At 39.2% G+C, this 23538-nt stretch overlaps 1 protein-coding gene across 1 annotated transcript in view; it reads left to right on the top strand.

Annotated features, from left to right (window-relative positions):
• Positions 1-14378: 14378 nt before the first annotated feature.
• LOC135214278 (cysteine-rich protein 1-like) overlaps positions 14379-23538 on the top strand; it is a 9255-nt gene continuing 95 nt past the window's right edge. Inside the window, exons 1-3 of the mRNA XM_064248399.1 lie at positions 14379-14538; positions 22438-22590; positions 23457-23538. The exon at positions 23457-23538 is cut by the window's right edge and continues 95 nt beyond it. Coding sequence (XP_064104469.1) covers positions 14499-14538; positions 22438-22590; positions 23457-23500 — 237 coding nt within the window. The 5' untranslated portion in view covers positions 14379-14498 and the 3' untranslated portion in view covers positions 23501-23538. The remainder of the gene's footprint in view (positions 14539-22437; positions 22591-23456) is intronic.

Here is a 23538-nt window from a genome sequence, read left to right as displayed (position 1 = left end):
ATGGTCTTCCTGCAGAGGCTTTCAAATTCTGCCATCCGATAATTTACATTTTGCTAGCTGCCCTATTCAATGCATGCATAATTCACCAGTTTCTTCCAGACTCCCTACTCTTAGTTCACTTGATACCTTTAATCAAAAACAAGCTAAAGGATGCAGCTGACCCTGGCAACTACCGGCCGATTGCAATCACAACGATCGCATCGAAGATACTTGAGTCGGTTCTTCTAGTGAGACTTCTCCCCTTTCTACACACCACTGACACCCAGTTCGGGTTTAAAGCAAACCACTCAATCGACACCTACATCTACATACTGAAAAAATTGCTGAACTACTACCTATCATCAGCCTCTCCTGTTTTCCTTTGTTTTGTAGATGTGAGAAAAGCATTTGACAGAGTAAACTACCTGAAGCTCTTGCAGAAGCTACATAAAAGGGGAACACCCCTGTATCTAATTGGCATTTTACATATCTGGTTCTCCACACAGCAATTCTGTGTCAAATGGAGTAACGTATTAACGCACAACTTCAGCTCCCTAAACGGGCTTTGGCAAGGGGGCATTCTCTCTCCATACCTATTTAATACGTACACAGATGCCTTGAATGTCAAACTGAACTCACTCCCAATCGGTTGCACCGTCAATGAAACAACTATAAACAACCTCTGTTACGCCGACGATATGGTTCTGATTTCCCCATCAGTGCAAGGTCTCCAACGACTCATCGACACTTGCTGCCAATATGCAGAGGAATTTGATGTAATCTACAACGAAACCAAGACCCAGTGCATGTCACTTCTCCCTAGATCGCTTAAGCATATTGCAGAACCACAAATTTTCCTCAGAAACCATCGGCTGGAATTTGTGCACGAATTTCCATATTTGGGTCGCATTATCACTGACGACCTAAAAGACATGGCAGACATTGAACAGAGGCGTCGTAAACTATGTGCAACTGGCAACATGATTGCAAGGAGGTTTGCCTTCTGTCACCGAGACGTAAAACTGCTGCTCTTCCACTCGTACTGCAACAGTGTCTATGGGTGTTCCCTCTGGATGAACTATACCCGAGAGACCATGAGACGTATCACTGTTGTGCACAATGACATTCTGAGATGCCTCACAAACATTCCCTGCTACCACTCTGCCACACAGATGTTCATAGAAAACCACCTGGACAATTTAAAAATCATTGTTAGGCGAACAATGTCCAGTCTGGTAACCCGAGAAACAGCAGCAACTCACTCATACAAAGCATTCTAAGGAGTGAAGCAAGAAGAAGATCTAAATTGTGGGAAAGATGGGAAAATGAGGCCTTTGTCCCCTGAAGGACTTAATCTCTGTATAGGCAAGATGTCATCTGAAGATTTTGTCATTATTACATTTATTGCTGATACTTTAATTTGTCATTATTACTGTGATTACTATCTAGCTAAAGTTTTTTTACATTCAATTTTTGTATTTAGCCTTCTGGACCTGACTACTGTAACCACCTGAGATCTCTAGTTGAAATTTAAGTTATATAATATGTGCACAAACTGTTATTACTCTCAATGCATATTTTTTTCTCACCAATATTATTACTGTTATTACCAGTATTATGATTATTATCTTTTATGCTACCTCAGCTATTTTGTAGATAAGTACTGATTATTCATTTTTTTTATCATGTTGTCTCATGTATCTAGATTGTGTATGATACTGTCTGTATTTTGTATACTCCGTGTATATGGCCCTGAGCTGAAATAAAGGATATTATTATTATTATTATTATTACTACTACTTCTACTAGGAGTGTCTCGTCGCTTGGCTATGGAGGAGTTATGGAGTTCCTTTTGACAATGTCTGTGTGTGTGTGTGAGAGAGAGAGAGAGAGAGAGGAGAGAGAGAGAGAGAGAGAGAGTGTGTAATCGCTGTATGGATAGCTAATGACTGAATTGGTTGTTGGTGGGTTCTGGGCTGTCTGCTGGTGCTGTTGATTGTTAGAGTTCTGTGTTTTGGCTAGTTTTCAGCCAGTCTTTGGTGAGAGCTGGTGACAGACAGTAGTGCTGGAACATTTTGGAGAAGGTAGTGATATTCAGCTGAGTTGCGTGTTTTTGTTGGTGTTTGGTGTTGTTAAGTTAGTGTTTTTGCTTGGAGTTGTTGAGCCTGTGCTGTTGTGATTTTTTGTGTTGTTTGTGCAGTGGTCTTTTGTTGTGTTGTTGAGTTTTGTTGCTATGTGTGAGGTTGTGGTTGTGTTTCTTGGTTAGTTGCTGTGTTGTGGTTGTGTTCCTTCGTTATTTGCTGTGTTGTTGTGTGGTTGTGTTCCTTGGCTGTTGTTGTGGTTGTTGGTTGGTTGTTGGTTATAGTCCTGTTTGTTGAGTTGTTGGTTATAGTCCTTGGTTGTTGTGTTATTGGGTTGTGGTTCTTGGTTGTTGTATCTCTGGGACCTCGACCAGCAGAAAGCACAGAATAGCCCTGGAATATCTGGAGTTGGTAAGTGCATATGTTTTGTGTTTGTTTTTTTGTTTTGTATGGGGGTAGGTCAATTGTCCTGTGTGTATTTTGTTGTGTAAAGAAGAAAGTGTGACTGAGGGTGGGTTTGGCAGCTGGAGTGATTAGGTTAATGTTGGGAGGGTTTTGCCACTTGTTTTCTTTTAAGCTTGTGATCCCGACACATGGCGAATATATCTTTAAAGGAAACCGACTCACAAACGTCTTGTAATGATCCTTTCATTCACTCCCAGGTCCCTCTCGACGGGATAGAACTTGATTAAGGAGGAACGAGAGGAAAAGGACAGAAGAGGAAGAACAAAAGAGCAATGGTCCTTCGCAAAAATGGCTCGGACTTCGGCTTCCGTGAAAAGAAGTTCGTCTCTCTGCTTCTTCGTCTTACTGTTGCAGAGTTTTGTAGGTGAGAGACTCCCCACTAAATTCAGCATGACCTAACTCACAGTGGGAGGGAATTGCAAATGGAGAAGACACCTTCCATTTTTTGTCCAGTTCTCGAAAGGTGAACTGGCATCACCTGTGTGCTTCCCCTTAATATTTTTGTTTTTCATTTTCCAACATTTCAAACACTCTTAAGTTACCCCAATTCACACTTGCGTAGAGGTGAGAAAATATGTAAGAGTATGTTGAGGATATACTGAGAGACAGTTGTTCACTTTCTGTATTATTATTATTATTATTATATTATTCAGTAGATGAAACCTATTCATATGGAACAGGCACACAAAAGGGGCTATGAACTTGAAATTCAAGCTTCCAAAGAGTATGGCGTTCATTTGATAGCAGTGAAAGAGGAGGTAAAGTGAAATACAGGCTGAAGAGATCCCGCTCATCAAAAACAAAACAAAAAATAATATTCATAATAAGTAGGTAAACATAGAAGAAAAAAAATATCTTGTACTTTGTTCATAAACAATGCCAGGTTTCACGTTATTGAAATGCTATATAATTAATACACTTTCCCCTTTCATTCTTTTCAAAAGAAATTTGGAAAAAAATGTGAAATCAATTCTTATTGCACCAGGAAATTGATGCAAATGAAGGCATCCGGTACGTGGCTGGAGAATGAAAAAAAAAATACATTAACAATTAAGTTTAAGACTGGCTGTTGCAGGAGCGTCTTAATATCTATACCTTACGATGTGTGAATAAAGTTAAGTATATCATAGTTTAACCAGACCACTGAGCTGATCAACAGATCTCCTAGGGCTGGCCCGAAGGATTAAATATTTTTACGTGGCTAGGAACCAATTGGTTACCTAGCAACGGGACCTACAGCTTATTGTGGGATCCGAGCCACATTCTATCGAGAAATTAAATTTCAATCACCACTCGTCCAACAAGGAACTACGATGTGGGAATAAACACGAAAGGCCTTGATACTGAACTTGTGCATTTTGCATGATTTTTTTTTTTATGGTAATGTTTGTCAAAGATTGAATATTTTCAGTTTTACCCATCAACTGTTCACATTTTTTTCCTGATTAAAAGTTAATTCCTGATTGAAAGTTAAGGATTAACTAGCCAGGGGCATCATTTGGGATGGGGGACTGGGGTTGTGGGGCCACTTGGCCCTCTTCAAGACACTGGTGGTGTCTTGAATCAACCAAGAGTTGGTTTGCCCCTTAGCCTTTGAAATAATAACTTTTAGCCTCTCCCAAAAATATAGCAATTCCTCCAAAGGGCATCTCCTCATCTGGCTCCAATGATAGTTGTGTATTCTAAGTCATATCACCTAGGGATCTATCTTAGACAGCGGGCCCCTCCCCCAAAAGGGCGTGTTTAGGTTAGCATCTCAAGCGTCCAAACTTCATCCTACAAAAGAGAGAACGACTCAAACAGATAACCATGTTACCGTCCGCAGGATCTGCCGTAGGACTCTCTCAGTCACTCCACTACATCAAGGTCCATCCCGTCCTCCTCTCCACGGCCACTGTCACCAAGTCTCTGGCATTAAGCAGAACTATCTGTGCAGCCGCCATCGCGCAGACCCCTTGGGCGCATCTCATATGCTACAGTAACGATTCGTGCAACATGTATGACGCCAAAGTGCCTTTGAACTTTGTAGACCTATCCCAGGAAGTCCTGACTTGTTGCACAGATCAACTCATGGTAAGGAGGCTGCGGCCGATTTCCTTTTGCTTTTCATGGTTCTGTTCGGGGAACGATATATATATATATATATATATATAATATATATTATATATATATATGTATATAATATAATATATATAGATATATATTATATATATATATATATATATATATATATATCTATATATATATATATATATATATATATAAATAATTAACAGGCAGTCCCCGGGTTATGACAGGGGCTCCGTTCTTGAGACGTGTCGTAAGCTGAAAATCATCATAAGCCGGAACATCAATGCTTTATGTGCATTGAAAACTATGTAAACTGCATTCTTATTGCATTTTTCATCAAAATACCTTCAAATATTGATTATTTTGCATTTTTGGTGTCATATTTCATCTGCCAGATGAGTGTTGTAGGCGTCGTAACCCTGGAAATAATGTCTGATGAATATAATTGAGAAGCGCCTTAACTTGGGAACGTCGTAACCCGAACCCATCGTAACCCGGGGACTGCCTGTATATATATTAAATTCATTATAATTTTTTATTTCCTACATTTCGTAATAACTCTACTACATCGTTAGAACCTTTGCTAAATAATGAATAACATGACTTTTTAAAAAAAGACTACAAAAATCAATAACCTTCATAAATTACAACACAAAATTGAAGAAAAAACTGAGACAAAAGCATATATATATATATATATATATATATACAGTTGAATAACTTTTGTGCGTCATTTAGAGCTACATTTTTGCTCCTTCATCTGGCGATAATGAGCAGTTCTAAGAGCGCTGAAAGTAGCCGAACTTAAAATATACAATATTTTCGTCCTCTTCCGCATGCAGGTGGGGGAATTGCTATTCACCAACACAACTCAAAGTTCTCTTTTGTCCCCACAGCATGCACAGACGGAAACAAGACCATTGTGCACGTGCTATGGACATTTTCAACTGCACGAGGATGAAGTGCAATAATGGTAACCTGGAAGGGATCACACAACCAAAAGGTACAGTGACTGCCAAACAGACTATAGTCTCTTAGGGTGCGTTCGGTGTAAATTTAAATCATATCATCAAATTATCACCAACACACATCGGCAACATATAGCACATACATCACAAACTGGTTCAAGACGAGTCAATGGCATTCTGGAGGTTCTAACCAGTGCTTCATACGACGTTCCAGTATTTGCAAAACTTGTTCTCCACTTTCAGTCATCAACTTTTTTTCAACCTGTTTGTGACATGTATGCGATAAGTTGCTGAAGTGAGTTTATGGCATGTCTGATTGTGGTGAGGATGCATCCTAACTATTTCATCAATTTCCCCGAGAAAATTATTAAAAACATTTTATGTTTACTGTTGACAAGCAAGAGAAATGATAACATAACATTTGAACATGCACAGCACGATTTAAAAGATTTCTGAACTAAACTTGAAATTCTGCCAAAAAATGATTCACCAAGTTTATCTGTATCATGAATCAGTAAAGTTATTCCTGTGTAAGAAGGAGAGTTAAACGTTTTGTTTCCTACGACCTTCAGGAGGCAACTTCAGATTCCTCAGTTATCAACTTGGCTGTCTCTACGCGCATCAAGTAGCAATGAATTGGCAGTCTGCACGAGAGAACTGCCAGTCCTATGATGCAGACCTATACGTCCCTGATCATGACCAAGATGTGATGGCTTTACAAAATTACGTCAAGATACTGGCAGGTAAGAACCAAATTTCTCTCTTTCACAACACACACACACATATTACATATACATATTATATAGCAGACTCGGTTCCACAAACACAACAAAGATTAAAGGGTATAAAACCATTTTAACTCACGAAAAGGCCTCTACGTTACAAAATGTTCTTTAGGTAAGGGGGAATAGCTGTCAAGAATGAACTGGTATACTAGAATCGAATAAGGCGAGGTGTATTATATTCACCAACTTTTCCCTGGCCCAAGGAAAATTGTTTAAGCAAAGTGGAATTTGAAATAAAATCTAGAGGCCAACATCAACCCCATACAGCTTTCATAGAAGTGATTTAGGAACATGTATAATTAGTTCTGTCTAGGAGACTCATTAAGGCCAGAAATCTTCATTAGTGACCCTAAAGAAAGCAATGGTCATAAAATCTTGACCTCTGTACAGTACTTGTTTTACATGTTCCACACAATAGTTAATAACTTTCTGTATGATACTGTAACTATTTGACCCTGGTATTTTTCACCTGCATGCCCTACTTATGCAATATTTAGTATCTTACTTGATTTGGTAATCAATCTAGACTTTTCTGATAAGTCACATCATGGCCTCTGCAAGCAATAATGTAGGAGAGTTATATTTTCACCAAAGTCCTTTTGCATTCTGTTTCTATGTTGTCTGTCCAGCTGTGCAAAACATGTCTCACAAAAGTCAAGTGAGGCTACAAAACATCTTTGAGACGTGGGTTGATGGGTACGTGGCAGGTGATTGAATTCAAGAAATGATGCAGCCCTGGGGTTTGAGTCAGGAATTTTGTTTATATAGTTCCATCATAAAAATATTCAGTGGTATGTTCAAGAATTGCAGAATGACCAAGAAAATTCTGTGGTATGTTGAAGAACCACAGAATGATCAAGACCATTCAGTGGTATGCTGAAGAACCACAGATTAATCCAGAACGTTTCAAAGTATGTTGGGCAACAGACTTGCTAGTAAAACTGACTGCTACACAACTGGACTGTAAGCTTGCTGAGGGAACTAAGTGCCATTGCGCCTGGACCACAGAATTGCTGGGGACGTTCTGTGCAATGGGCATGGACAGCAGATTTCCTAAGAAAATTTAATCATTTTGAAAGCAGTTTTATTTTATTTATAGCTGCCAAGCAAATGTCACTGTATAATTTTGGCATGATTGTTACGGATCCAGAGATCTCAGAGACAATTTTACGGTGTCGAAATATCCTGGAAAGGGTCAACACAATGTTACGGCCTCTGAGGGAGGTCCGCTTCAGGTTCGATATGAAATAAAAAAAAAAACTTATCAACACAAACAGTTGAAATTGGGGATATGAATATAGAAAGAAACACTAACACAACAAAGGTTTATTTACAAGCTTACTAACAATGGTAAATGCAGAATGGTATCTCCTATTTACATAAACAGATAGAATCTTACACTGCGTGAACTGGGGGGAAACAGTGAGGTAATAAGAATACTTGCTAAACAGTTTGGCACTTCGAAGAGGTGGCTTCATGAAAGTAGAGCGGCAATTGCAGTCATCCTCTTGCCTCCGTATTGCAGAAAATAGTCTATTTGTAAGGCAGGAACTCTCCCCTTTTCTTCTCCAAAGTCTGCTCAACGTAGAGACAACTCGGTCGTCCACACCGGAAGACGACTAGACCAATATCCAACCAACTCTCGAACAACTTCTTTTGATTGATACTTTGTCGGTTCCTTTTTCTCGTATCTCACGGAAGATCTCTGCTGCTGCTGATCTCTCACTGATAATCTGATCTGTGGCTCTCTGTGACTAACTGGTGATCTCTCTTTTACGATCTCTCTCTCTTCTTCGATCACTGCTCTCCAAAGTTCGTTCGTCGTATTTATACGGCACTCTGGGGGCGGAGCCTACGGCGAACGTCACCGACTCCATGGATTTCTAGAACTTCTTGGATGAATCTAGACGAGGTATTGCATCAGAAATCGCGGCGTTTCTCACGTCCCGACGAGATCCACAACACTCCTGCCGATTCTAGAATAGCCTCGAGGAAAAGGCGCCTCCAACACGGGCGCGATAACCTCCTTACTGCCGAACTTCTCGAAAATTGCGTTCTCCTTTCCTTTAACTTTCTTTGCTATGAAGCAATTACCATCACAATGATGCATTAACTTCACTTTCAAATAACAACTGTTATCTCTTTTTTTCTTATATGATCAGGTTCAAGCTACTGGATTGGTATAAATTCTCTGCTTTGGGTGAATGGGAAGGCCGTGAACTCAACCGTGTGGGACATAGGTCAACCAAATGGAAATACACAGTGTGGAATGTTTTTTAAGGACGCTAAGTACAATGTTCATGACAATTATTGTACTGTAGGATGCTACTCTGTCTGCCAGTTTAAGTAACCCCCAAGGATCTTGATGTTTTTGCTAAGACACTGTGACGATCACCTCTTTCATATGGACAATTTAAGAGAGATTCTTATCACACGAAACAAAATGCGGCTTGGGTAATTAAGAATCGTGAAAGCAATAGGCCTGAACTTCTTTCTGCAAAGCTCAGTTTGAGGTAAAAGGTAATTTAGGTGTCCAGTCCTACCTTAGCATCCTGTTAATGTCAAATCTGCTTGAAATTCTTGAGAAATAAACCAAGTATGATACTGATATGAAACTTCATCTACTATCAGGGGTGAAACAAACTAGGAAATCAAACATACTGAAGTTTGATGATTTCCAACAAGTGCTCACACTAGCTACACTAACAAAGGATACAACTGGATGTCAATATAAATAGCACTTGCAGAAAAATGCAAGGGACTAGGTTCACAGTTTTCACTGCTCAAGATCTGACAGTAAGGGGTGGCCTACTGCTTGATCCTATATACCACCTGGTGTGAAATGACTTGGTTACTGCAGCTGGCCTTTAGAATTCTCTCTCTTCACCTTTTGCAAACACATACAAATTCATCAATTCATTGGACTTGCAGGACATTGATTTTACTTCGTGAGTGTTCTACTTTGTATGTGGCTCTAGTTGTGTTGCACCTTTAAGTGTTGATGTTCTTGATACCCAGCTGGTCAAGTTAGAGAACATCATGACGTTTATGTGAGCTAAATAGTAAAATTAAAAACTTACGCACTTAAATTATTACTGACCTTGCAAAATTCATCACAAAAAATGGAGCGCCTACAGTTTAGTTGGCAAAGAGTTTGTCTGCTAGATAATTGGCAGACAAATATAAACAAGATGGCGGGCATATGTTTTGGCGCAATTTTTGAAAACATGCAGTAATAGAATATCGAAAATCCTATAAAAACGGTAAGGGGGACCTTGTTGGGAACTGCAGTTTTTGGGTGGGGGGAAAACACATAAGAATGGGCAAATGGACATGGAAATCGTATTTTCAGGCGTAAATATCCTTAAAACGGTAAGGGGGACCTATTGGGCACCTGGGGCTTTTGGGTGAGGGGGAAACAAAGATGACAACAATTAACACTAGGAAATCCCCGAAACGGCTGTATGGCTGACCCCCTACTCTACATTCGTTCAGCGAGCAGTCTGGCTAACTGAACTGTCCCCCTACTCTGCATTTGTAGTTCGAACATATGGGCTGTTAGCCTAAGTGGACATTCGGGCATGAGATGTGCGGCCTGGGTAACTAAACTGTCCCCCTACCCTACATTCGTAGTTCGAACATATGGGCTGTTAGCGCAAGTGAATTTTCAGGCATGAGATGTGCGGCCTGGCTAACTAGACTGACCCTAACCAAATGAAACAACCTAACCTGACTTAGGGCACGTGCCCTAACCTGGCTGGGGGGTTTTGCTCCCTTGGAACCCCCAGTATGGTAACAATACGAGGTGAAAGACGCAGATGTTGACATGCTGACTCACTGGAACAGACCAAGGTCGAGGCATGGGCATGGCCATGGTCAGGCAGGGTCGGGTAATGGAACTACTTACCTTGGTGGAGTGATTATGGGCCAAGCAAAAGGTGTTGCGCGGCCTGGCCAACTAAACTGTAAACTACCTAAAAAAAATTGCCATTTGTTACAAAAGTGGCATAGGGTAAACAACCGATTGGACTGACCAACCCAATGACGTTTGTAGCCACCCTCCGATAAAGTACTTTAACACGTCCTGACACCAGAGATGGTCATCAGTCATGAGTTGTTGGTGGTGAGAGGAACAGCTCGAGACCTCTACTCTCCTTTCGAAGTACGTATTTTCTCCAAAGTTAGAAATTAAGGCCATATTTTAAGATTAAACAGAGGGTAATGAAAAGTGTGACCAAATGCAGTGCACACTACCCCCATGACACTTTCGAAATTTTTATTTACAACTAAAAATGTTTCAAAGATTGACGCCATCTCGGTGTTTGCGGAGTTGCTTGTGTCAACAAACTTCCCATTTCCTGTGCTAAATCCGCACACCACTTGTACCCATAGACGCTGGGGCACTTTCATCACAACAATGTAAACACTGACCTTCAACCACTACTTATCCAAGGGAACTACGATTTTTAGTAGAAGAAGAAACGTGCATTGGATAATTATTTAAATGAATAGTTGAATGGCAGTAAAAGGTCATGAATTGCATAAATATTTTTACACATTCATGAATTAATTTGAAAATATCATTGTTGAAACAGTAACTAGATTCTTGACTCAAATATCAACAGTTTTGCTTGTGAATGGTACCTCCGGCGGTCTTCGCACTCTTCAATTGTTTATCAGTGTTGTCAATTGGTATGTGTTTACCCTCCAAACTGGGTATAAGACTTACACAGAACCGGGGAAATAAGTGAAATTAGCGTATCTATTTGTAGCATATATACATATTACAGCAATTTTATCATTACTGCATTACTATGACAACTAGAATTCATGGAAACAGTTTGTAAAGGCATCGGCGTATGTGTGACGCTCCACTAGATTGGCAACAATGAGTCATTTTGCTGTCGTCTGCTCGTAAGTACATCAGAAATATCTGTAATTTTTCGGGGTTAATTTCGTTGCAAAAAAGGGATAATAGACATGAAATAAATAAACATTTTGAAGTAACAAAGTAAAGTTAAACTAAATAATGAGCAAAGTAAACAATTACGGGAATAAAGCTTTGCACCTCATAAACCGTGTACTCATGTGCTGCCTGTAACCGTGTTTGTGGAGTGAGCGCTTAGGAACCAGGAAACGCAGCGTGGTTCAAGTGCAATTTGGAGTTGATCAAGACCAAAATGTGTATAATTACAACCAAATAAGCACTGTGGAGTTTCAGTTGTGATGGCAGTGAGGATAAAACCACCGATTACAAGGTAAAAATGAATTCAGTTCAAACCATGACCCTGGAAATAAAAAGTTTCATACTTTCACTAATATAGGCAACAAAAAGTTGTTTTATTGTGCTGATTACAACTGCCATTTTGAGTAAGATCAATAAACGTTACATATATACGCTAACATTGTTCAAATGAGTGCTGGGAAGGCTGGGAAAGATGATGGATTGTCTGTGGTTACGAACGGTAAGTCACGCGGTTGCTGCCATATTAGATTTCAAAACTGCCCTGAAAACATATTTTAGGAAGAGCTCACATGCTTAGTTTAGTTGTTATGACACTTTAATATATCACATTATATTGACTAAACTTTAATCTTCTGAATGGTATGCTTTAAGATGTAATTGTATTCTTGTTTCACCAATTAAATATCGTGTGAATAAGGCCGAGCCACGCGATGACGATGGATCGACTGCTGTTGTTTACCCTATAGGGTGAAGTGCTCAACAATACTTTATTACGTTTATGTTACAACGCGTTTAATAAGTATTTAACTGACCGCAAAAAATATCTCAGTAACTGCAGCAAACAATTCAATGGTTAGTTTTTACTAGATTGATCATTCGAAAAACAAGTGAGCAAATTATATTAGACTCTACTTAAATTACATTTTCTTTCAAGATATATTGCATGATAGAAAACGTACATCTATGGGTAACTACTTAAAAGTGGCGTAGACTCCATCTTCAAGAGAATAGTGCTTTTTCTTATGCACATTTTTGCTTTCTTGATGGGAATGTGCACACACACACACACACACACACACACACACACACACACACACACACACACACACACACACACACACACACACACACACACACACACACACACATATATATATATATATATATATATATATATATATATTATATATTATCTATATATATATATATATATATATATATATAGATATATAATAGTATATGTGTGTGTGTGTGTGTGTGTTTAATCATAAATGTGAGCGATTTTTACAAGTTCTACAGTCGTGAAGAAATTGCAATTGTTTGGATAATTTTATTTCAACTCCCTGAAACAAACAGTTTCTCTACGGAACTGTCAAATGCAAGATACACTTTTGGGGAAGTGACCACCGGTAACCAGTCAGGTCCACAAGGACCAAACATTCATGAAATCTCATCAACTTAGAAGGAGAAATAACCTTTTTTGACCATATTCTATAAAAAATATCAGACAAATATCTTGTGAGACCTTTAGCTTGTCAGCGCTTTCAAATGATGGAGCCAACCTACGGAAAATAATAATAATAAAAATGTCAAAATGCAATGCTGGAAGTACTTTAAACAGGACTATGTAGTTGAACAAAAACAGGACAAAATATAGTAAGAATAATTGTTCTAAATGGTTTTTTTATTGAAATGATTAAGAAATAAGCCACTGGAGAAAACCAAATCTCGTCACGTGAATATAGAGAAAAAGCCACAGTAGAAAAAAAAGCTTATGTAAATGAATATAAAAAAAACATATGAGCTATCGCCCTCAGTTGAAAAGGACTTGAATGAAGGTCGAAAGCTTCTGGTTTTATATTTATCTACTTAAACTTGCTTGTCTAATGTGGCTTTTTTCTGTATTCACATAAACTCGGTTTTCTGTAGTGGCTTCTGTCTTGACGAAAGTGAAATGATACATTATAGGAAATAAAACTGGGAACGATAAAAAAAAAAAAAAAATAGTTAATGATTGCATTGCTAAGACGCCAAGGGGCCTGACTAAATTACTGAAAAGCAGAGATACCCAAACTAGACAGTGTCCCCCCCCCCCACCAACACCCACACCCCAGTGACATAAATGGAAATCATTTGCTTAGACTGAGGTCAGAGAGATGCACAAAACGTCATAGGCATCTTCTGATTATAACAATTGAAGTTTAGACAATCTAAGCACAAAGACTAAGGGAAAACCGTAAAAATGGAAGATTCTACCGTCGTATCATTATTCCATTTTCTATAGTTTTACAAAATAGAATACTTATTTCCCACTGTAAGCCAGAGGAAACCACAAGACACATCAGTGCCTGGTGGAAGGTTCATTCCATACAACGTTTAATGACCAGCCGAATGAACTTACTGACTAGGGAACTTCTGTTATCAATGCCCACTTTGAAAATGCAACATGTATGCTGCAACTGACGAGGCTGTTGCACTGCCGATATTTCACGAAGATCAGAAGGTCTGTTCTCCCGTCTTCTTTGGAGACGGCGCTGAAAGGGCATAGCACTGAAGATGACCTCAGTCATTATGTATACGAACTTACGCGAGGCAGCCCAACGGGGACCAGTGCATACCCTCACCACTGGCGAAGACAATCAAAGGAAACTGCTGGCGAGTCTTCAAGTCTGCCCCTGGGTGTTGCCAAGGCCACGCACCCACCAGTATTTCGAACCCTTTCTTCTTTACCCGTTATCCACGGAACAGACATTCTTTTTTCTAAAACATTCCTGCCATCAGATGAACTCGCGCCCTCTCAGTGGGGCAACTTTCCCACCTCCTGCTTGCCTGATGCCTTCGAATGACCTTTGACCGCGCTCACACGCAAGCAGAGACCCGTACGTACATGTACGTCACGTCCACGTATACGTACCCAGAGAGAAAATCGGCCAACAGATAATATACCAGGAGCGTATTCTGTGCGCGTGGGTTGCAGCTGCCTGCTGGCTGATAAGGCCACGAATCGCGCCCTCATAAGAGAGAGAGAGAGAGAGAAGAGAGAGAAGAGAGAGAGAGAGAGAGATTGTACAGGTTGGGCAACTGGTGTCCGCAACAGTTGTGCAGTGAAGCCAGAGGACCGAAGACGTACGTTGACACCCGCTAACTTTTGTACCTTGAGGAACCTTACTTCTAGGATTCTACCATGCCTAACTGCCCGAGATGTGACAAGCCCGTCTACTTCGGTAAGTGGAAGAGATTTATACGTTTTCATTCCCCCCTCTTGACTAGATCTCCGTGTGAAGTGAGCGCACTTCTTACGAAGTTGATTGGTTATTCTCTTTTAAAGTGTTATTGTATATGTTTGAAGTTCTTCAATGAGTGTGGTCGTTCAAACTATCCGTTTTAGTATTTTTTAATAAATGTAAAATATTTTTTGCCCTCTTTTTGAAAGCTGCATCGAATATTTGAAATTCCTGAATAGGTATAGCTCTGATAAATATTCCATACCAGCTTTTTATGTATATCACGAGGAAAAATCTTAAATTTTTGACGCGCACGAAACTGATAAATAATTTTGAAAACTGAAAACAAATCATTACCATATAAAATTTATCAGCAATATCATAGCAGTTATTATGTAGGTCACAGAGTTACAGTTGCTGTATCCAGTGGTGTTTGTAGTTGCAGGAACTTTCATTCCAAGTAACTCGTCTTCGGCTTCATTGACCGAAGGATTAGTGACGCCCAGTTTGTAATGTCAAATCGAACAGTCATTAACCTAACTTAACTTGAAGAAAGAGAGATCCTACTTTTAGGATTATATTTTGTTAGCATTTTACCCCAGTCACGATGGGTGCAGATGTGATTAGGTGTGTGTGTGTGTGTGTGTGTGTGTGTGTAATTTCAACTGGACTAACTCAAACTGTAGAGAAATAGAAAAAAATGTAACATTAATAACTAAAGACACAAAATAGCTGATTCTGAGTTTTTGTCCCGTTCAAATTAACCGATAATACTTAACTCTTGAAGAGATCTTACCTTTTCTCAGTCCTTTTCAAGAAATACACACACACAGATATAAGTATATATATGTGTGTGTGTGTGTGTGTGTGTGTGTGTGTTATCTTCACTGTATAACTTCATCTCGAGGTGGAGTACTGTTAACAGCCCCCAACCCCACTTTCTACTCGTCACAATACCCCTCATTACAAAGATGATATTGGTCACCATCACAAACTACATGAAATACAAGATCTGAGCTTAAACAAAGACAGTACAAACTAATTCACTCACTACCTAAAATATTAGTTATGTCACAGACTCGACTCATATCCGCAAATGTACGCAGTAGATATGTTTACCACATTCAACGCGTCGGTAGCTATGCTCTCTCTCTCTCTCTCTCTCTCTCTCTCTCTCTCTCTCTCTCTCTCTACAGTAGATACAATAAGGGGGACTTTTGTTGTATATATAACAATCATGGCATGAATATGTATGTATGTATGTATGTATATATATGTATATATATATATATATATATATATATATATATATATATATATATATATATATTATGTATATATATATATATATACATATATATATATATATATATATATATATATATATATATATATATATGTGTGTGTGTGTGTGTGTGTGTGTGTGCGCGCGTAACTGTATACATGCACAAACGTATAAAACAAACCATCACCGTGAACACGCTATGGAAGCAGGTGTTGCAACGGGGGCACACCTGCTCTCCAAAGTATACAGGTGTTAAAGGTGTTTTCCTTCAAACAAAGCTCGTACAAATGCTGTGAAACAACGGCATCTGAGTCATTGTTTTTTTTTTTTTTTTTTTTGAAAGAAGGGAAGAACAACAACAGAAAAAAAAAACAGCCACTCGACAATTTAAATGATATAAAAGAAATGAACAAAAATAGAGAGAGAAGTACGAATTAATATTTTGGAAATGAGAGAGAGAGAGAGAGAGAGAGAGAGAGAGAGAGAGAGAGAGAGAGAGAGAGTTACACAAAGAAATGAACACTTGACAAGCATAACATAATATAGCAGGAGAGAGAGAGAGAGAGAGGAGAGAGAGAGAGAGAGAGAGAGAGAGAGGAGAGAAGAGAGAGTTTGCTGAACGACCCGAGATATTCAAGCACAAAAGGAACTTTCTCTTTTCACTTTCGCTTTTTTAACTTTCCTTTTTCTTCTACCTCTTGTATTTATTTCCTTTTTTCTTTCTGTTTGTGTTTCATAGCGTGAAGATTAAACATGAACTTGGTGAGAGAGAGAGAGAGAGAGAGAGAGAGAGAGAGAGAGGAGAGAGAGAGAGACTCAAAAATCAAATACCTATAAACTTCTCTTATAAATGAATACAATTCTTAATAACGTATCAAATGAATATATGCATTTCCTCATTAAATCTTCTAAAAACAATAGTAAACTAAAGTTCTAAAGGCTCAAAAACCCTACATTTCAAATTAAGTAAGCGATCCACGATACGAATATATTGCAGAAAGGATTAGAAAATATAATATATATATTTATATATATATATATATATATATATATATATATATATATATATATATATATATATATATATATATATAAATTCTTTAAACAGTTTACTGCAGGATTCGTCGGCTGTCATGAAAAAAAAACCAAGGCTTTTCTTATGACTTACCTAAATCATATAATTTATCAGATTACTTGTCTTCAGCCAAGTTATTTTTTTAATCATCATCATTATTATCTAAAATATGTAACTGCGCATTTTCCGAACCCAGTTTTTCTCTCTCTCTCTCTCTCTCTCTCTCTCTCTCTCTCTCTCTCTCTGAAAAGATTACTCAGACAAAGGAATGAACAACCTCCACACCGGAAAACTGCGCAGGTGTCTCGTGACCCGAATCCGGGGACATCTGTTGTTTGCTCAAATGAAGCCTTTGCAATATTATTGCGGTATATACGTTGCGATGCCTAATTTCGTACAGGGATGGACGCTAGGCCCCCCCCCCCCCCACCCCCCCCCTCTCTCTCTCTCTCTCTCATCTCTCTCGCGTCTCTCTCTCTCTCTCTCTTGGCGGGTGCAATTATGGAGTCTTCGGTTTTATTTTTATTCCGTACTCTATCTCTATCTCTCGTTCAGTATATCTTCGTAATTCATGAATGGGGATATTAGTTTAATCACACTACTTAGAGAGAGAGAGTAGAGAGAGAGAGAGAGAGAGAGAGAGAGAGAGAGAGAGAGAGAGACTAAAATGAAAATGCCCAATTAAGGAGGTGTTTCTGTTGACGAGTGTGATGTTTTAGGCTGGACTGTTTTTTTCTTCAAACTCCTCTAACACCTTCCCCCCCCCCCCCCACGTCCCCCCCCCCCCCCCTCTGCCCAAATGAAATAGAATAGAGAAGCATTAAGAAACCCCCCATCCCCCCCCCCCCCCCCCCCCCCCCCCACCCCCCCCCCCGCGACCCCAATTACTCCACGTATTCATCATAACGCTGAACATTCCACTGTGTGATTCATCTGAACAAATACTCATTTGAACAATACCCTATCGCATTAATCAGTTCAGCCGCGAACCTCAAATCTAATAAAGTATTTTTTTCTGATGATAAGATAAGGAGGGTCACCTCAACTCCAGAACTTTATCGGAATGATCAGTTAAGCTTACACACCGCGAGGTCCTTTTTCGAAACGGATATGATAATAATAAAAAAAAAAAGCTACCCAATGAACCGGGCCACAAAAGTTGACATTTGGGCGTCATAGAATTTCCTGTGGGAGAGATAACAGCTTTGGTGTGCTTACTCCGTATCTTTTTATATAGCCCGTCAATAAACAGGTTGGTATTGCTCTTAACAACCTGCCATAAATCGAGCACGTTCTCATTTCTCGTCGAATTGTTAATCTCTCAAAACTGATGAGGCGAAGAGCAGGAGTGGATGGATTTTTCTCATGGCTGAGCATCAGGACGTATAGTATTTTCTCGACATGGAACCGACTACCGGAATATATTTTCTCGACATGTAACCGAGTACCAGGGCGTATATTCCCGTACTGTATTCGAGTACCAGGACCTCTCCCCCAAAAAAAAATACGGGACGCCATACCTTAAAAACTAACCACTGAATCTTCCCATCTTTGAAAATAGTCTCATTATGTTTCCCACAACCAAATTAGCAGATCAATCACAACTTTACCTGACCTTACCATGAATAAGTATCGTGTTTAATAGTACACGACAATAACAAAAACACTTTCTGGAAGGCAAAGACCACGAATAAATAGGCTTTCTCGTGGCAATGAAGAATAAGACCACTCTGCGATAGGCTAAGACCAAACAGATTTTCCATCTAGTCTACCTACGGCAGGTCATTCTAATTCCGTGGTTGTAACAGCCTGTTACAGACTTGTAGCTGTTGTTAAGCATATTATGTATCTTTCAAAGCTCCTAAACAGTTCATATGTATGTGCCTTTTGTTAGACATACGTGTAGTTTGTTGCAAAACATGTCTGTAAAGTTGTTAAAGCTGAGTGGGAGATGCCTTCTCACGTGTACGAAAGGGATAGTTATGTATTTAGTTATGACTGTGTGAAGTTATTTCTAATATGCATAATCATTACAGGCAGGTGTAAAAAAAAATCCTAGTGAAAACATGTGTACAAATGTGACGGCAGTTAGTTTGTCTAACAACCTTGAGGACAGCTGTCAAAGGTATGCATGATTTTGTGGATTGGGAATCCTTTGGTTGATATTCAAATCCTAGTAGAATCTGTGGGATCTATAGGATCTATAGAACTTTCTTCAATAATTTGCATTCGGCACCGACACTTTACTTCCATAGAGGTGAGCTGGATAAACAAAATCTTCAAGCATTCCCAAAAGGTTCAAAGCTTCCCGCCCGCTCCCATATTTTCATCTTTCCTTCAGCCAATCATATTCATGAATGTGAAACTAATACGCCATGTTCTTATCATTGTGAGGTCTACCTGGGCTGAAATAACTAAAAGTGAATGAGAATTGGTTCCAGCTCTCCGCGTTTAGAAATGACCTCACGGTGACATCACTCATGAATTAATTCGTAAGGAGAGAGAGAGAGAGAGAGAGAGAGAGAGAGAGAGAGAGAGAGAGAGAGAGATGGCACCGCCCTGAGATACAACCTTGAACTCTCGATTTAAGGAAAAGCGGATTGGGTAAGACGAAGCCGATGCCAAAGAAGGGATTCGGAGAGATGTTGATAAAACAAAGCTTGACAGGTCCAAATGGTAACGTAGTAGGTGACAAGTCCCACCTCCGATTAGATAAAGAGTGGTGTGTTTGGGTTCTCTCTCTCTCTCTTTCTCTAAATCGATTCTATTTCAACATCTCTATCTCACATGGATCTGTATGTACATAATTGTCGGTTCTCTCTCTCTCTCTCTCTCTCTCTCTCTCTCTCTCTCACAGTTATACATAAGCACATAGATATTTACTTATCAAGGCTAACGTTCTCTCTTCTCATCTTCTCTCTCTCTCTCTCGACATAAACTCCAGGAAGATACTTAACAGGTCACTTTCATTCTCACCTCTCTCTCTCTCTCGCTCTCTCTCTCTCTCTCTCTCTCTCTCTCTCTCTCTCACACACACACACACACACACACAGAGTTATACATAAACACAGACTTTTACTTATCAAGTTCCACGTTCATCTATCTATCTATCTATCTATCAAATATATATATATATATTTATCATATATATTAATATATGTGTGTGTGTGTGTGTGTGTGTGTGTGTGTACAAAGAAATACTCCGAGGTCAACATCCTTCGCCACGGTTAAAATTATGACGTCACCTACTGTAGGGGAGGGTCACTTGCATGCACGCACTTTCTATTCTGGGTCTTGGTATCATTGCCACGTTTGCTCACTTTTTCCCCCAATTAAATTTCCTGTCTCTCATTTAAGTGGACTGTCTACTCAGTAGTATATAAATATTTTTTTACCCCGCTATTATTCATTGTTCATTATCCAAGAGAGACTACATCTCAGATGCGATCTAAGATCAGGTGAGCTGAGACCTGAATGCAAGACGGTAGTTGCCAAATGGCACCATTTGCACATCTGCACCTGATTACGTTGGGTGGATTTCTTCGCTTATTTATGTAGATATCTATAAGTCATTGTTGACCACTATAAATTTCACTATTGGTTCTTGAGATCGTTAATTCGCTCTCTCTCTCTTTCTCTGCAACTGCTCTAGTTACGTTCGTCAAGTCGAAACAAATGTAAAGAAGAAGACACAGACAAAGACAGAACATCAACAAAGTATTTCGTTTATAATCTAAAACAGAATCAAGCAATCGTTCAGGCAGCCTGATCTGCTTCCTAGTAATGTCATGTGGTGTTGTGTGTGTGAGAGAGAGAGAGAGAGAGAGAGAGAGAGAGAGAGAGAGAGAGAGAGATCCTGGTTGGACAGATGGATTTGGTAGGCGAGGTACGAACGTGGGATGGGCTGACAAGGGTTTAAGATTCTCTCTCTCTCTCTCTCTCTTAACCCCTGTGCCACTCCCAGCGCCTTCAGTTACCTACGGAATAATAGTAATATCATTATTAATTATTATTAGTAACGTCAGGTCAATGAAGGTGATTTCAAATATAGAAGTCTGATTATGTATAAATATCTAAATACAGATTTATTACCCCAATCCCCCGCTCCCCTTACAATGGACCCTTTTTACCAAAAACCTGCCCCAAAACCATCTACCCACCACCATATATAGGCCTAATTCCCTTTATTTTCAATACTCCCGAATTATCGACACTTTTCACGACCGACCCACTAAACACGATCTGAACCCTTTCCTCCACCACACACTACCGAAAGTCTCCTTCTTAACCCCATAACTTTACGCTCACCTGTTTTGCGTTCTCTAATTGCTACCACTGAATTACACATAACGTTAACAAGCAAGTTTTTGTCTTGGATCAAATTGTACTCTAAAAACTAAGTGTCGTCACTGTTCTATCCATGGACACAAGCAGGATTTTGTCTTGGATCAACTCCTACACAAGAACAAGACTTAAATCTATATATGGTGACATACTCTTCACAAGGATCACGGATTTCTGAATACGGCTATTCCATATTTACTTTCAGGCAACTCTACCACATAAAAAAAAACCACTCCATGGGTCACCTACGTCTTTGTCCAACTCCAAACTGACCTCCATATAATGAACCTTTCTTTTCTTGCGCTCTTTATCCCTAACCTTCATAAGGCATAGTAATCCAGAGTAGAGCACAAGCCTGATATACCATTGCGTTAGAGGCCAACACGAACGTATACTATATATGCTCATATACTTAAAAAATAACGTCAAGTGTCCTAATATGGACAACCTTCTTGTTAGCTTACACATGGGTTACGTTCGGGGTGAAATTTTACAAATTCTGAACACGTCGTTTGGGCCTACTAGGCTTCGCTGTAAAAAAAAAAAAAAAAAAAAAAAAAAAGGGCTCAGAGCCCGAGGGGATCATATGAAATCATGACGTATTCCCTGATTGCAGAAGGGCTGTGTTGGCTTCCTCCCAAGTTATTTATTTATACGGAAGAATAAGTGCACACACATATATATATATACTTACAGGAGGAATATTTATACACTTTTTATTTTCAAACAATATATATTTAATATATATATACAGAGAGAGAGAGAGAGAGAGAGAGAGAGAGAGAGAACTCATACAGCCGAGATTTTTTTCGTAAAAGAAAAATATATTTATCTACGTGACTCTGCACACTCCGATACGAATCTAAAATCCACAGTGTCATGCCCTTATTCATTCCTATGAAGCAAAGCCACTCCTCCTCCGGTGTGGAGAATGAAAGAAAGAAAAGGAAGAGGAATGAGTGACCTCACTGAATATCCTTCCGCCCATCCCCATCGCCACCCCCCCCCCCCCCCCCCCCCCAACAAAGAGGGTTTGTTATACTTAAACATAGAGAGAGACTTTCTGGAAAGCTAATCCCACGCATTGATTGTCGAGCTATACCCTGCATACGGGGATTGTAATTATGACTGGCGTTTTAATTTGAGTGTCTGTATTTCTGTATTGTCATTGTTGTTGTTGTTTTTTCTGTTGCAGCCGAGCGGAAATTCTCCCTGGGCAAGGACTGGCACGCGTTCTGCCTCAAATGCGAGAAGTGTAAGAAGACTCTGACCCCAGGCGGCCATTCGGAACATGACGGCAAGCCTTACTGTACAACCCCTTGTTATGGGGCGCTGTTTGGACCTGGAGGTAAAATATCTAACAAATTTTTTATTTTTCAGTTTGTCGAAGTAGGTGTAAAGTTAACAAACACCAAATAGATATTCAATTTTTATGAATTGTCGCTCCAAATTCATTCTCGCGTTTTTCGTAAACAGTGTTGAACTTTAAAAAGATCTTTTTTGTCAAAATCGTTCAGCCTTTCTTTTCGATTTTGACTGAGAATGCAAAAGTTGTTGAATGGAAAATTCAGGAGTAATATATATATGTTTGTATGGGTGTCAGTGTGTCAGTGAAAGAACGTGTCAAATTTTATATCTTACACTTTGAACATAATTTTTGTATGGATGCCAGTGTGTCAGATTTTATATTTTACACTTTAAGACAGATTTGTTTTTTTCTGTGAGTCTCAGTGTGTCAGAAATCAGTGTCAGAAAGTGTCGGATTTTATATTTTACACTTTGGACAGAATTTTTGTATGGGTGTCAGTGTGTCAGAAATCAGTGCCAAATTTTATATTTTACACTTTGGACAGGATTTTTTGTATGGGTGTCAGCGTGTCAGATATCAATGTCGGATTTTATATTTTAAACTTTTGACAAAATTTTTGTATGGGTGTCAGTGTGTCAGACATCAGTGTCAGATTTTGACAGAATTTGCGTATGGATGTCAGCGTATCAGAAATCAGTGTTAGATTTTATATGTACAAAAAAAAATTATTCTCACAATGACGCCATTAGGTTATCAACAGGTCCCTAATTGCCGTCTTTTGAGGCTACAGAATTAGTTTACTTCAGAGTTAAAATGTTAAAAGTTGCATCCTAAACTTCCTCAGAAACTGTTCTGTGATGGAAATACGTCGACCCACTATAATTTTTCTGGCTCTCACTCCACAGGTTACGGTCGTGGAGGCACGCAGAGCTTCAAGTACGAAAAATAGTGGATTCTGGAGCTTCAAGAATACGATAAGATAACTAA

The sequence above is a fragment of the Macrobrachium nipponense genome, chromosome 45, assembly GCF_015104395.2.
Source record: "Macrobrachium nipponense isolate FS-2020 chromosome 45, ASM1510439v2, whole genome shotgun sequence".
NCBI lineage: Eukaryota > Metazoa > Arthropoda > Malacostraca > Decapoda > Palaemonidae > Macrobrachium > Macrobrachium nipponense.
This window is presented reverse-complemented; position numbering and strand designations above follow the sequence as displayed.